The sequence below is a fragment of the Lactuca saligna genome, chromosome 1 (assembly GCF_052625555.1).
Source record: "Lactuca saligna cultivar CGN05327 chromosome 1, ASM5262555v1, whole genome shotgun sequence".
NCBI classification, from domain to species: domain Eukaryota; kingdom Viridiplantae; phylum Streptophyta; class Magnoliopsida; order Asterales; family Asteraceae; genus Lactuca; species Lactuca saligna.
This window is the reverse complement of record NC_136417.1, coordinates 12,153,182-12,167,875: the sequence shown is the minus strand read 5'-3', so window position 1 is coordinate 12,167,875 and position 14,694 is coordinate 12,153,182. Positions and strand designations below refer to the sequence as shown.

Sequence of the window (14,694 nt, the reverse complement as noted above, 5' to 3'; positions counted from 1 at the left end):
ATTGTCACAGAAGATTTCCAATGGATTCTTGATGATCGGAACAACACCAAGATCATCAATGAAATTCTTCAACCATGTAGCTTCTTTTGCAACCTCACTAACTGTTATATACTCTGAATCACATGAAAAGTCTGCCACTATCGTCTTCTTGGAACTCTTCCAAGTGAATGCTCCACCATTAAGCAAGAATATATATATATATATATATATATATATATATATATATATATATATCCTAACTGTGAACATGAGTTATCTCTATCAGTCTGGAAACTTGCATTTGTATAAGTTGTAACTCTCAACTCACTTTTATCCCCATATACCAAGAACATGTCCTTTGTTCTTCTTAGGTATTTCAAAATTTTCTTTACTACTAACCAATGACTTTCGCTTGGGTTGTCCTGAAATTGACTCACCATGCTCAAAGCAAACGAGACGTCAGGTCGAGTACATATCATGGAATAAATGATCGATCCTAAAGCAAAAGTATATGTGACTTGACTCATTCTTTCCTTTTCATCACTAGAACTATGACATTGATTTTTACTCAATTTGGTGCCATGTTCCATTGGTAGAAAACCTTTCTTGGATTCTTGCATCTTGAACCTCTTCAAGATCTTACCCAAGTATGTACTCTGGCTATAAATATAACCCATTGGCTCATTATTTTCATGGTTCTCACTTCCTAAAAGTTTGTGAACGAAATTTTGCATCTCCTCCTCTCTCCTTTCTTGTCTTCTAGTTCTAGGGTTTGTGAGTGAACCATTAGATGCATCATCCTTTTGGTTCTAAGCTTTCCAAAACCAACGACTACAAGGGATTGAAGTAAATTGTTTACTACAAAAAATCAAATAGATGTAATCCTAGTTCCATGATTTTGATTATATTAGGGTTCATATAGTTTTGTTGCTCATAGTATGTTACCATCAAAGTGTTATGACATAGATCCTTGTAGGTTGCATGTGTCCTCTTAATTGTTAAGTGTTTTTTTTTCGCATTGTATATGTATTTATAAGCTATAAAACTCATCAGAGATATTAGATCCCTGGTGTGTCTAACATTGATTGTACATGATATGAACTGAACAAAATAATTTTTTCAAAAAATCTTCCTGTCACGACGTGACTATAGTACAAAACTGAATTTCAGGATTTTCTGCCCAATCTGATTTGTATGGTTATTTTTGGTTGTTATTTGGTTTTAATTCCGCCAAAATTTGAATTTTAAATGCCTTAGATAATTAAAAATAAAACCTTAAATATTAGAAGATAATTTTGGATGGATAATTTTTAATTATAAAATTAATAAAATTGCATTAAACTTATGGATTTAATAATAAATTTAATTATAAGATTAATAAAAAGATAATTATAAATCCATGATAGGTTTAAGTTGATTAATTAATTATACGATTAATTTAGATAATTAATATCTAAACCTTGTGTTTTAAAATACACCTTATACATATATAAACATTTTAATTACTATATCTATAAGAAAAGTCAGTCAAATCGGTAGTATACCTATTCACGAAGTCATTCTATATGAGGGGTATAATGAACCTACTTATAAAATGACCGTTGAAAGGGTGTCATTTTCACCCACTGCTCCTTTGCGTGGTGGATGATCATTAGCTGAACAGGTACGATATGACATAATCACATTAAAAGTATACTGCTATAAAGTACTAGAACCTTCTAAAACTCCACTCTATTTACTTTAAGAAAATGTGAAATTGTATGTTTATCCATAAAAGCGTACATCATTTCTTTATGAGTCGGTAGTGAAGCGTGTGGTTAACCGACACACTAGTGTGAGACCATAAAGATGAAATGATGAAACAATTTGTGTATATAATTGTTGATAGAGCGTGTGTGGTTAACCGGCACATAAATGGGAGACTATAGTCAATCGGGGGTGTTTAAACGAATTTTCATGGTTATTCACATATTAATTGTGATCATCGACATCTCAGTCACAATTGGTTAGAACATAATCTGAGATTAAACGTGTCATTGATATTTCAATGAATATCTCAAAAGATCTAGGAGTTTCATACGATTGAAGTTGGTGAAATATTTCTACCTACCTAAAATTGTTTCGTGATATGATTACGGCATCCCTTTTTGTATTACGAAATGAAAATATGGATCCTAGCATTAATTTATTTTATTGGTTAATAATTAAGGACTAAAATCAACTAACTTGAATTCTATATTTTTCCAATTTAGATGTCTTATGAAAATAGAAATGGTCTTCCTCGTTCTTCTGAATACATAAAAAATATGTGTTTATATATCTAAAAACATGTTGATATTTCCAAAAAATATATAAATACATGTTTATACTTTTATATATATATATATATATATATATATATATATATATATATATATATATATATATATATATATATATATAGATTTTAAATTTTTATAGTAAATTACTGAAATCTACTCTATGGTTTGGTCAAAATTTCACGTTTGGTTCCTAACTTTTCTTTTGCACTTGGATCGTCCATATGGTTTGATTTTGTTGCGTTTTTCGTCCGTTAGATACATAAAATTAGAGACCAAACGTGCAATTTTGACCCAAACCATAGGGACGATTCGAGTGAAAAAAAAAAGTTAGAGATCAAACGTGAAATTTTAACCAAACCATAGGGACGATTTTAATAATTTACTCAAATATTTATTTAACATCTTAAAACATATTATTACTTTTTAAACCATATAAATAAAATAAAGGGAAAATCTTGTGTACAAAGAAATAACATTTAAAAAGAATCTAAATATAATGTTTAATTAAATAAATTTTCATATAAAAATATAAATATGTTTATAATTATTAAAAAAAAAAATCATACTTAGGTAATGTAAAAAAATTATAAGTTTTAAGGTTTAATTTATGAATTTTATTTTATTATAATATAGAAACATGATCGGTAAGAATGACAAATGTAAAATAAAAAATTATAAAGTTCATATATTTACAAACATAAAACGTATTTATTGTACAACCGTAATTTTTACAAAATTTAGGGTTGTTACGTCAATATCTTAAAAACATACGATTACGTGACTAACTACCTTCTAATAAAGCTTTCAAATAACATGGTTAACGTATAACGGTGTAAGAGCGTCATGGTGAAAGGAGTTGCGGCGGAGGGTAACGGACGTTAGCGAAACGTAGTTAGAACTTTACATCCAATTTATCGACGACGAAACGGTGACCATATAAAAACACACTTGTTTATCAAAACCAAAATCACACACACTCAAGAACTTTGTTAGAGAGAGAAAGAGAGGGAGGGAGAGAGAGAGAGAGAGAGAGAGAGAGAGAGAGAGAGAGAGAGAGAGAGAGAGAGATCTGGATTCTGGACTGACAATCCTATCTTTCATCACAGCGCAGACACTGTTGCTTTACATCATCATCATCACTTCATCGCCATCACCATATACATACACAATTCTCTATACTTTCTTCACAACACCACCTGCACAAGAGGTGGAGGAGGTTTATTGTATAAAATTTTCTGGAAAGAAAGATTTGCGAATGAATTCCATGGAACATTTTAATTGATGGCTACTGGTTTCGCAATTCTCCTCCGTAATCATCTTCAAAGCAGTTCTAACAACTGAATTTCGCAGAAATATACACGTTCAGATCGATTAAGGGTACGCATCTGTCGATCGTCTCAGTTTTACTTCCTTTCGTTTTCGATCGGGGTTCCTGCCTTCTACGTTTCCTGTTTCTGTTTATTTTTATTTTCTCCAGGAGTTTTTCTTCTAGTTTCTCTGTTTGTATCTGCGATTATGATTTTAGAGAGCTGAATTGTGAAGTAAAAATAAATTCATTCTGTCTACTACGTTAACTTGTTTAATCAAAGTGGTTTAGAATTTTAGGCTAGGTAAATTTCTCGATTTGCATCCTTGTGCTTTTTCCAAAATTCTGTTTACAAAATTATCCATAGAAGACGAACAACTTGAATTTCCTGTACAAACAGCAGAAGCGAATTTTCCTAATTGTTAGATTTGTGTTTTGTGAAGGTGGTGGAATCTACCAATTTCAGTCGGAATTACGTGGTGAATGCGCCTCCAAGGTTCAAGAAGAGGAGGCGCAACCGCGGTCACGTCATCTACATGGGCGGTGCTACTAGATCTGGACATCCGTGACGTTTCACTTTCGTTCTCGTTTCCATAATTTCCCAACAGCAAAAATAAATTCAAAAATTCCGCGACCCTTCCTCACCTCACCTGACACAACATCTGTCCGTTTTGTTTTGCCCTAATCAATTGGATCCAATCCAAAGGAGGAGAAGCAAAATCTGTAAATCTTGATGGAGCTTCCTCAACCTCGTCCCTTTGGAGCCCAAGGTACCCACTCTTTTTTCCCTCTCTCTTTCACGCGCACGTGCTCATACGTACACACACAGGATGCGTGCGTGGATGTACGTCAACCAACAGAAGGGGGAATTGTTGCTACTTGTTATGAGAGTTAACGATGGGGTGTGTGTGTGTGTGTTTGTATGTGTGGATGACGTTGATTTTTTTTGTTGAATTTACAGGTAGAAAACCAACGCATGACTTTCTTTCACTTTATTCACCTTCCCAGCAAGATCCATCTCCTACTCCCCCTGGTAAACAAATTTATTCCCTTTATATTCTCCTAATTATTTAATTCATCATCCACTTTGATTAATTTAAATCTTCATAGTTAGTATTATTGTCAAACTCGAAGTCGTTATTAAGGTTTATGTTGAGAATTGAGAATTGAGATCATCATCTCTTCAAAAAAGAAGAGTGATCTTGCTGGCTATGACATATTGACATACCTTGCTTAGTTGAACAAAAGAGGAATCAAATGCTTGTATTATCTTAATTAGTATCATAAAAATGTTTAGAATAAGAGATCTTTATGTATTTAAAATAATATAGTATTATGTCATACATTTAATACGCAAATGTATTAATTTATAGTAAAGTTTGTTATGACGTTTCCAGATTAAGTTTGCTGTATTCATTATTTATTATTTATACAGATGGATGATTGTTTTTGTTAATGGTAGAAATTACCCTTTTACATTTACAATTATTTTATTTACTTTTTGATGCATTATGTGTCAAAATAATATAAGTTTATGAAAAGTTGAAAAAGCAAGAAATGTAGAAAAAGACTGAAAGAGACAAAAGAAGATAGATAAAGGACGACAAAAACGATGAAGAGAAATGTCTTTGTTGGGATCGGTGATAAAAATATCAACCGCATTTTAGAGCAGTAGTGGATTCATGTTGGCTATCACGTGGTGCATCCACACACCTAACCTTCCCATCTATGTCTTTTCTTTTCTTAAATCTTTTCCTATTTTCAGAAATTAAAAAAAATCATTTTTATATCTTTAGCATTTATTTTCACATATGATATGACCTTTTAATAAATAAAAATCGTTATTAAATCTTTTATCAAACAGGTGGCTACCTTGAAACACATGACTTCTTGCAACCATTAGAACGAGTCGGAAAGAATGGTACTACCAAAGAAGTAGGAAAGAAAATCGAAGAACCACCACCGGCCGGAAAGTCCCTTCCGCCGGCTCCGGCTCCTACTGCGGTGGAGCACATCCTTCCTGGCGGGATTGGGACTTACAGTATTAGTCATATTTCTTGTATCAATCAAAGTCAAAGGGTGGCAAAGCCTGAAGGTGTCCTCATCGCCGCCGCACAATCTAGCGGCAGTGATAAAAACGACGAAACTTCAAACTGCAGTTCTTACACAGGGAGTGGGTTTTCGCTGTGGGAGGAATCTACAGTAAAAAAGGGAAAGACAGGGAAGGAGAATATTGCAGGAAATAGGCATGTTATAAGAGGTAAAAAAAAAAATTATATATAGAAGTAAGTGTGTGTTTTCGTGAGAATTAATAAAGTTTTGTTAACAGATGGGGGGATGAAGATCGGAGGAGTTCCATCGCCGTGGATGACGTCAGTGGAGCGACCATCACAGTCGTCATCTGCTCATAACCATCAGAGCACGACTATCAGTTCTCTCTCATCTTCTCGGTATATATGTTGGATTTCTTTCAACTTAATTTCATATCTTTTATAAATTATATAGTAATCTTGTTTATATCTAATGCTTTTTATAATGGTGATTTTAATATGCAGTCCATCGTCAACACAGAAGAATCAGAGTTTTGTTGAGATGTTGAAATCTGGTAAGAATACACAAGAAGATGAGGATGATGAAGAAGAAGAGTTTGTTATCAAGAAAGAACCATCTTCACACTACAAAGGTTTTATTTTTTAACTCTTGGCTATTTTAATTTCCAAAGTTTCACAAAAAATGAAATCATATCATGATCATTAGTGTACAATTTATTTATTTTTTTAATTGGAAAATGATAGGTGTTTTGTCTGTTAAAGTGGACGCAGCACACAATGATCAAAAGCCCAACACCCCGCGTTCCAAGCATTCTGCTACTGAGCAACGTAGAAGAAGCAAAATTAATGACAGGTACTAACTACATCTTATTCTTATATGTGGTCTCAAAGATTCCCAACAATATAATAACACATGATGTTTATAAACATGGAGAACTCTAAAACAATTTACTGTATGACAAATTATTATTACAATCGTATATATTAATCTCTCAAGCCACCCTCAACCCTCAATTACATGCAAAGGAAGTGTAGTTAACCTGTGGATCCTTTTTGTAGGCATTGAGCTAAGATGGATATATTACCATTTGACATTTGATATAATACTTGTGCAGATTTTCTATGTTGAGAGAACTCATCCCTCATGGAGATCAAAAGAGAGATAAGGCATCATTTCTATTAGAGGTACCACACTATGAGACACATCTCTGATTAATTTCTTTTATCTTCAGTACTCAAAACTTGACAAATATCTAAGCTATGAGTTTTGTGAATTTTCTAGGTTATTGAATACATTCAATTTCTACAAGAGAAGGTGAACAAGTTTGAGGATACATGTCGGGGATGGAATAACGAACCACCAACAATCATGCCATGGGTAAGTTGAAGATTTCACATATTCTTTCTCTAATTGTTAAACCCCAATTCTTAGTTTCCATTTCATTTGTCACACTGACAAAACATTTCTAGGGCTATTTTCTATGATGAGGAATGGTTCACGTCTTTTGCACAGACAAAAGAGACAAAAGGTTGCAACTTTTGTCTAACCGAGTCGTAATCCAGTACATATCAAACACAGTACAACCTATTATATAATTTTATCATCTCTCTCAATTTTGATTCAAACAGAACAATAACCAACAAGTAACAGAAGGTTTCATTGATCAACCACAAGTCCAAAACGGTGCATTGCTATACACCCCAAAAGTCAACGAGAACAAGTGCATTGACCTTCCAAAAAAGGGACAAAACCTATTCGATTCCGACATTTCTTCCCTTGAAACCATGAAGGAAATCGGTCAACACCCGCAGTTGACCAACAAGGGATCTCCTTTTCCTTCACCATTGCAGCCAAACATATACTCCCCTGGTTGCGGAAGCACCAGTGCCACCGCCCCAATTCCAGCCATGGTACCCGATACAGTCAACACGTCATCCCATTTGCAGCATTCAAGATCATGTACATCCGATTGTACCCTTGCTACTGATAAATTAAAAGACCAGGAACTAACAATCGAAAGTGGCACCATTAGCATCTCCACCATCTACTCTCAAGGGTACATATACATATAAAAAATACCAAATTCATGCTCCTTTTGTTTATCTATTAATTTTTTTTTTTACCAACGAATTGGTGTGGAAACAGGTTATTGACTACGCTAACGCAAGCGCTACAAAGCTCGGGTGTCGACCTATCTCATGCCAACATCTCCGTACAAATTGACCTAGGGAAAAGAGCAACTATCACTACGCATGATTCCTCAACACCCGTTCTAAAGGTGGTTACGATTTCGAGGGCATTTACGTAATTTGAGTGGGATGACAAAAATTAATTTTTTTTTTGTGTCATTGACTTTATTTTAATGTTTTTGTGTACTTTTTGGAAACAGAAACATGGAGTCCCTACCATTAATGAGACGGTGGGACGTTCACGACTTGCAAGCACACGGGAAGAAAAGAGCGATAAAGGATTGAAGAGGTTTAAGGCAAGCAGAAACTAAAGGTTACTAGGATAAACCCGATTAATTAATATTTGGTATCATCCTTACTAATTTTTTGGTCCTTTCACATTATTGAGGATCATTTATGTTTTTTTTTTTTTTTTTTTTTTTTTGTTTGGAGATACGATGTACATGGGAGGGGGGAGGTCAGGGGGTGTTGCATAGAATATATTGACACAAATGTATTGTTATTATTCATTGCTTGTCTCTATAAAGAGGCGTAGTTCTGTAGTTAGATTGATAGGATTATTGGAAATTTATTGAAACCAACACCCATTTTTATTGTGGATACTTGCAACGAGACCTCTTTAAGACTTTTAAATAAGTCGAAGCATGTTTTCAGGTTCTTATCATGTTATGTTTAAGTGGTCAGTTTCAATCTTCTAAAGCGGCTATTGGTTATCATCATCTGGATATTTTAAGGCGAAGATATTTAACTAAATGAGATGAACAAAATAGATTTCTAATATAAATTCCCATCATTAATTTATTCTGACTTGTTGGAATACTATTCCTCATGGTGCAGTATCGAACTTTAATTGTAGACGACTTTAAACTTTTTGTTGTGGGATGAACATATGGAGAAGCTTGCCCATTAATTTCAGACTTAAGGAGGAGAAAAGGGACGTGAAACTAAAGAAATACTATCTTCGAGAAGGAGTCGCCACCAACTTGAAGGAAACTTATGAAATAAATAAGAACTTAATTAGGAACACAAATTTGTTAAAGTACGAATAGCGACAAATAAGAGTAGTATTTCTGTCCCATAAATAAATGATCAATTTATTGAACTCTGTTTAAACACAATAAATACATATGCCTAACTAGAGTATAGATAATAAAATACGGACAATGAAACAGTGCATACTCGATTCCAATAAGACCAAAAGCTTCTAAGACTCCGTCATCTAGTCTAGCTGAATCCCATGGCCGGGGCAGGGGCAACTTGGGCAATTGAATAAAAATTTCAAGGGCCCAATTTTTTTTTTTTTTTTTTAATAATATTATACACTTCGGCGCTTAAATCATTCTTCTTCTTCGGCCTCTTTTTTTTTCTCTTTTTTTTTAATAATCTCATGCTTCCAATAAACACGCTACGATATATGTGTTGATGTGTGTTGCTCAAATTGTATGGAAGGCATTTAGAGTCTTCGGGAGTTCTATCCCCTTCAGGCGTGTTGGGCTGAGGTGGCATGCCTCCCCACGCATGAACACTGCCTTGCCTCCAAGTCCCGATGGGTTGCGTGTGGCATGAGGCGGCATATGGATGAAGACGCTAGCTTTGATTGGCCCATTTAATTTGGAATGTTATATTCGACCGTTTGACGATTAAAAAAAAATATATTTTTATTAGTTTTTCAAATTCTCTCTATATATACATCAATTTTAAATATAATTTCCACTATAACACATTCATATTTTTTCAAAACAAAACACACACATTAAACCAAAAAATGGATAATTTCCACATATGATTTCTTCGTCATCCGATGATAACGATTTTGATGAGGATTTTATTTTGTGTACGTTGTTGTCCGCGGCATGAAACATGGTACGTGAGAGGGGCGAAAGTTCAAACGTCGAGAATAAGCATAGAAAATGGATCAACCAGGATCGAGAGACGGCACATGAATTTTTGGTACGTGATTATTTTGTTGTTGATAGTTTATATGATTTATCGAAATTTGAAGAACGTTTTCGTATTAATAAAAATTTATTTTTACATATAGCTAGAGATTTGACAAGTAATTATGAATTTTTCCAATTACGATGGGATGCTAGAGGTAAACGCGGTTTTACTACGATATAAAAATGTACGGCCCCTCTTAGACAATTGGCATACGACATCGTCGTAGACGCATCAAATGAATATCTGAAAATGTCTGAAAGGACGGGTCGAGAGTGTACATATCTATTTTGTGAGTATGTTATAAAGTTTTAACGTGACATATGCTTGCGAAATCCGACTAAAAGCGATGTCGGACAGTTGAATGCCGCACATCAAGCTAAACATGGTTTTCCAGGGATGCTTGGTAGCATTGATTGTACACATTGGGAGTGGGCAAATTGTCCCAACGCGTGGCGTGGTCAGTTCACGCGAGGTGATCATGGGGTGCCGACTGTTATTTTGGAGGCAATGGTTTCAAATGACCTATGGTTTTGACATGCATTCTTTGGTATGGCGGGGTCAAACAATGACCTGAATGTGCTCCAAGCGTCTCCGATATTTAACGATATTTTATAGGGTAAAGCACCAGAAATGTCATATGTTGTCAATAGTAATAAATATGGGTATTACCTAGGTGATGGGATATAACCAAAATACGCTGTATTTGTCAAGTCATACACATTTCCGACCGACGATAAACAAAAAATGTTCAAGTTAGCATAAGAATCTGCAAGGAAGGATGTAGAACGGGCGTTTGGAGTCCTCAAACAAAAGTAACACATAATCAAACATCTCGTACAAACATGGGATAGGGAAAATTTGACAATGGTGTTGACTGTTTATGTTATTTTACATAACATGGTAATAGAAGAAGGTTGTAGGGCTATTTGTTCATATACCACAAACGACTTACTTAATCCACCTGCAGTAATACAAATTGACAGTCTGACATACTTCTCAAGGGTTTTGGAAATAAAAAACCATGAAATATATCATAATCTACGACATGATTTAACCCAATACATATGGGAAAGACCATTTCAAGGGCAAAATGATGGTGACAACGAAGAGGATGACGATGGTGACAACAAGGAGGATGGGGACGGTGACGACAAGAATGATGACAATGGTGACAACGAGGCGGATGATGTCGGTGACGACAACGATGATGATTTTTTTCTATGTTTTTTATGTTTTTTAAATTTTATTTTATTTAGACAATGTAATGTTTAATTTTAGCAATTTAAGTTTTAAATTAATGAAATGTGGTTTTATTTTTTTTATGTTTTCAAAAAAAAATGTTATAAATAGTGTTTTTTATTTAATATAATGTTTATAAAAATAAAATAATTTGTGGAGTGGTAACCATTTCCAATGTTTGGTGGGTCGGCGGTGAATCTAACATGGCACAGCTGTGTCAGTACGTTTTTGGTGGGCTGTGTGTGACCACTCCTCACAGTCTCATGATGCGTTATACGCGGGTTTGATGTGTGTTGTTCAAATGATGTGTTTACTCTAAAAATGGAAAATACTAACACCTCGTTTCTGAGTTTTAGCAAAGATAAAGAAAATAAGAGAAAAGAAAATAGGAGAGAAAAGAAAAGAAATAAAAGGAAATAAATTTGTCTTTTGTGTTCCCGAGTCGAAGAGAAATGAAAGGAAAATGAAACATTTTGTTCTTTCTCTCTAAATCCGTCTAAATCGAAAGGAAAGTTAGGTGAGAAAGTAATCATTCCATTTTCTTCCACTTCATTTATTTAATGACGCTCGGGAACACTAATTTTTTTTATTTTTCTCTCACTTCCATCAATTTCTTTTTGTTTCTCTTGTTAAGGTCAACTCGCGAACGGGGTGTAAATGATCATTAAGGATTTAAGTTAATATTCTAACTTTTGGGAATTTAAAAATGATTATCATCTTCAAATTATTGTAATCCCGACTATTCCATTTTGTTTCAGAATATCAGTTAAACAATTGGGATTTGACTTAAATAGTTCAAAGGATGATATTTCGGATGAAGTACACTCGGGGCTCTATTTATCTTGCATGCACTGCGTTTGAACTAACTGTATGTGACACCTAATAGTCCAAATTTCAAACTACAATAAATTTGAAAATAATATGAATATGTTTGAAGTTGAAACCCAATGAGTGTATTCAGAATCTAATATCTCAAAAACACATATAAGACTTGACAGTCACTTTTTGGACAACCCATGAAAGTATAAGATAGAAAACATATGCAACATACATCTATTTTTTTAACGAAAAATTAAATAAAAGTAAAAATAAAAAATAAAAATGGTATTTTGGACCATGAAATACGATGTAAAGATTAAAATCTAACAATTTTTAAAGATGTGTAGATTCTGATGCAATGATATAACAATTTGTTGGATCAGAATCTAAAACATAGATAACACTTCAATTTAAACCTAATTTTTTTTTTATCAGAAATAGTAAAAAGATCCTTATGTTCTTTCAACTTTTTCTATTATGATCATTATAACAGGTTTTTCGGTAAATGATTTTTTTTGCTGAACAACATTGAAAAAAAAAACCCTCGTATTTATTTGATTAACTTTTTCGATTTAGCTCACAATTTTCTTGTTCTTGTTGATAATGATGTTGCTTATGTTGTTCTTGGTGGATGAAGTTTGAGGTTCGCTTGTATATGTGTTTTCTAATTTGAAAAACCGAAGGTTCTACATCTTCTAACTTGAATGAAATTTTATCACAAATGGTTTCAGGTTCGCTAATTTACAGACTAATGTTGTATGTATATTAACTTAGACGGAATCACAAATAGCTACATATTTGCTTATACATTGTTAATTTGGATTCTAAAAGATTATATGCTTATTAACCGAAGATTCAACATCTCCTAATTTGAAATAAATATCAAAATAATGCTTAAATTTTTGTTGACTCTTATTATTGAAGAAAATAATTAAGATTCCAAATAATCTATTGGTATTATGATAAAATCAAATTACATAAAATGTGAAAAGTAGATTGTAAAAATATATTGAATTTGGTAAATTGTCTTTTTGTTTGATTTCAAAAACAATTGAAGATGAGATTTCGGTGTCTCCAAGCATTTACGTTGTTCTTCTATAGAAGAAATCTCTAAACATCTCTTTAAATAGTTATTGATGTCTATTGATATTTCTTTCAAATTTATTGTTGAAAAGTATTATAGGGCAAGAACATAAGATACGAGGCAACAAAAACAAAACGTAAAAGAAAAATGTTAAATATATTGATTTTTTAAGAAAAAAAGTTAGGTTTTGCTTTTCTTTTTTATTAATTATAGATGATTAATCATTAATTTCCTAAAACCGCTAGAATAAAATAATAGAAAAAAGGAAAAGTATGAAATTGTATTTGAAAAAAAAAATAACTTGGGAAATCAATAATCTAAAATTATTAAGGCTTTTTATATATCCAAACTTATTAATTTTAACTTTTACGAATAGGAAAATCCCTATTAAAATCTTATTATTTCTACCCTAATTTACGAATAAGTTTCAAATTAATATTTATTTACGAAAAACGATGAATTAGCAGTAAGAATGATGATTTGATCATTTTCTCCTGGTTATTAGTTTCGTGGACACTTAATCATTAAATGATTTGTAGAAATCTCCAATTAAGTCTCATTATTTTACCATAATTTACGAATAACTTCCAAACTATGATTTGTTTACGATTTATTTTCTCCATGTAACAAACATTTTAGCGGTTATATTGTCGACATGAATGTCTAACAATTAAATGAGCTCAAGAGATGAATATGATGGTTTATATGACGATACATTTACTGTAAAACTTGATATATATATATATATATATATCATCAACTCATATAATAGCTAGACGTCCATGTCAAACTATTGTTAGCAATGAAACTGATAAAGTTTGTGTTGGCCTGAAAAATGTGGGAAATGAATTTGATAATATGGATTTGATGGATTACATCAAATTCGATGGACAGGTTGAAATTTCTTATAAACCTCGAAAATGATGAAATTTTTGTTATTTGATGTAATTATTGTAGTTTTTGTTCAATGTATTTCATATTCCATAAAATATATAATGTAGCATGATATGAAGTTTTACTCTAAATTTAGCATTATATAATTTAACATATCAATCTCAACAACTTATTTAACGATTAAGCATCCAAGTCAGTAATGAAAATCGATAAAGCATAGTTCTCAATGTTAACAAAAGAATAGAGAAGAAGAAAAAAAACAAAAATCAGAAAAAAAAAAAAAAAAAAAAAAAAGGAAAAAAAAAACAAAATTTTTTTTTGTGTTTCTGAGTTTGAGAAAAAAAATAAGCAAAATTAATTATTTATTTTTTCTTTCCAAATCCTCCGAAATCGGAAGAAATGTGAGGAGGAAAAGTATTTATTTCTTTTCCCTCCATCTCCTTCCACTTCTTTCCTTTAAGGTTATCCTATATACACATCACGAGAAGGCTCGTGGTGTGTATACACCTCATCATCTTCTTCTTCCACTCTCCTTCTATTCTCAATCCAGTATACTCACAACGAAGGAATGTGGTCATTGTGGGTGTAAGCTGCAAGAGAAAAGAGGAGAGGAAAAGAGAAGAAAGACTCTGTGGTGAATTGTGGCGGCCAACACGAGAGACCACACTCGTGGTTCAAGATCAGCACTATAAGAGGACTGGGATGGTGTGCACGGAAAACCACCGTGGCCACCTAGACCACGAATGGCTTCGTGATACCCATACCAGACGGCCTAATCAAACTCAGCAACACACCATATTTTTTTTTTATTTTCTTCTCATTTTCACACATTTCTTTTATTTTGTATCGTTAAGTTGAACTCGGGAACAC

The 14,694-nt window shown here is 32.9% G+C and overlaps 1 protein-coding gene across 2 annotated transcripts; it reads left to right on the top strand.

Moving 5' to 3' along the window:
* Positions 1 to 3,260: 3,260 nt before the first annotated feature.
* BIM1 (basic helix-loop-helix (bHLH) DNA-binding superfamily protein) lies at positions 3,261 to 8,449 on the top strand. 2 transcript variants are annotated; one of them, XM_078967000.1, is made up of 12 exons: positions 3,261 to 3,677; positions 4,050 to 4,376; positions 4,568 to 4,639; positions 5,471 to 5,866; positions 5,936 to 6,056; positions 6,162 to 6,289; positions 6,420 to 6,510; positions 6,773 to 6,842; positions 6,940 to 7,035; positions 7,287 to 7,714; positions 7,804 to 7,936; positions 8,048 to 8,449. In XM_078967000.1, exons 2-12 carry the CDS (start codon positions 4,340 to 4,342, stop codon positions 8,156 to 8,158), a joined length of 1,683 nt encoding a protein of 560 aa, XP_078823126.1. In that variant the 5' UTR covers positions 3,261 to 3,677; positions 4,050 to 4,339; the 3' UTR covers positions 8,159 to 8,449. The 2 variants fall into 2 exon arrangements, with proteins under 2 accessions (XP_078823126.1, XP_078823063.1); XM_078966937.1 differs by having other exon boundaries at positions 6,402 to 6,510.
* Positions 8,450 to 14,694: the final 6,245 nt, after the last annotated feature.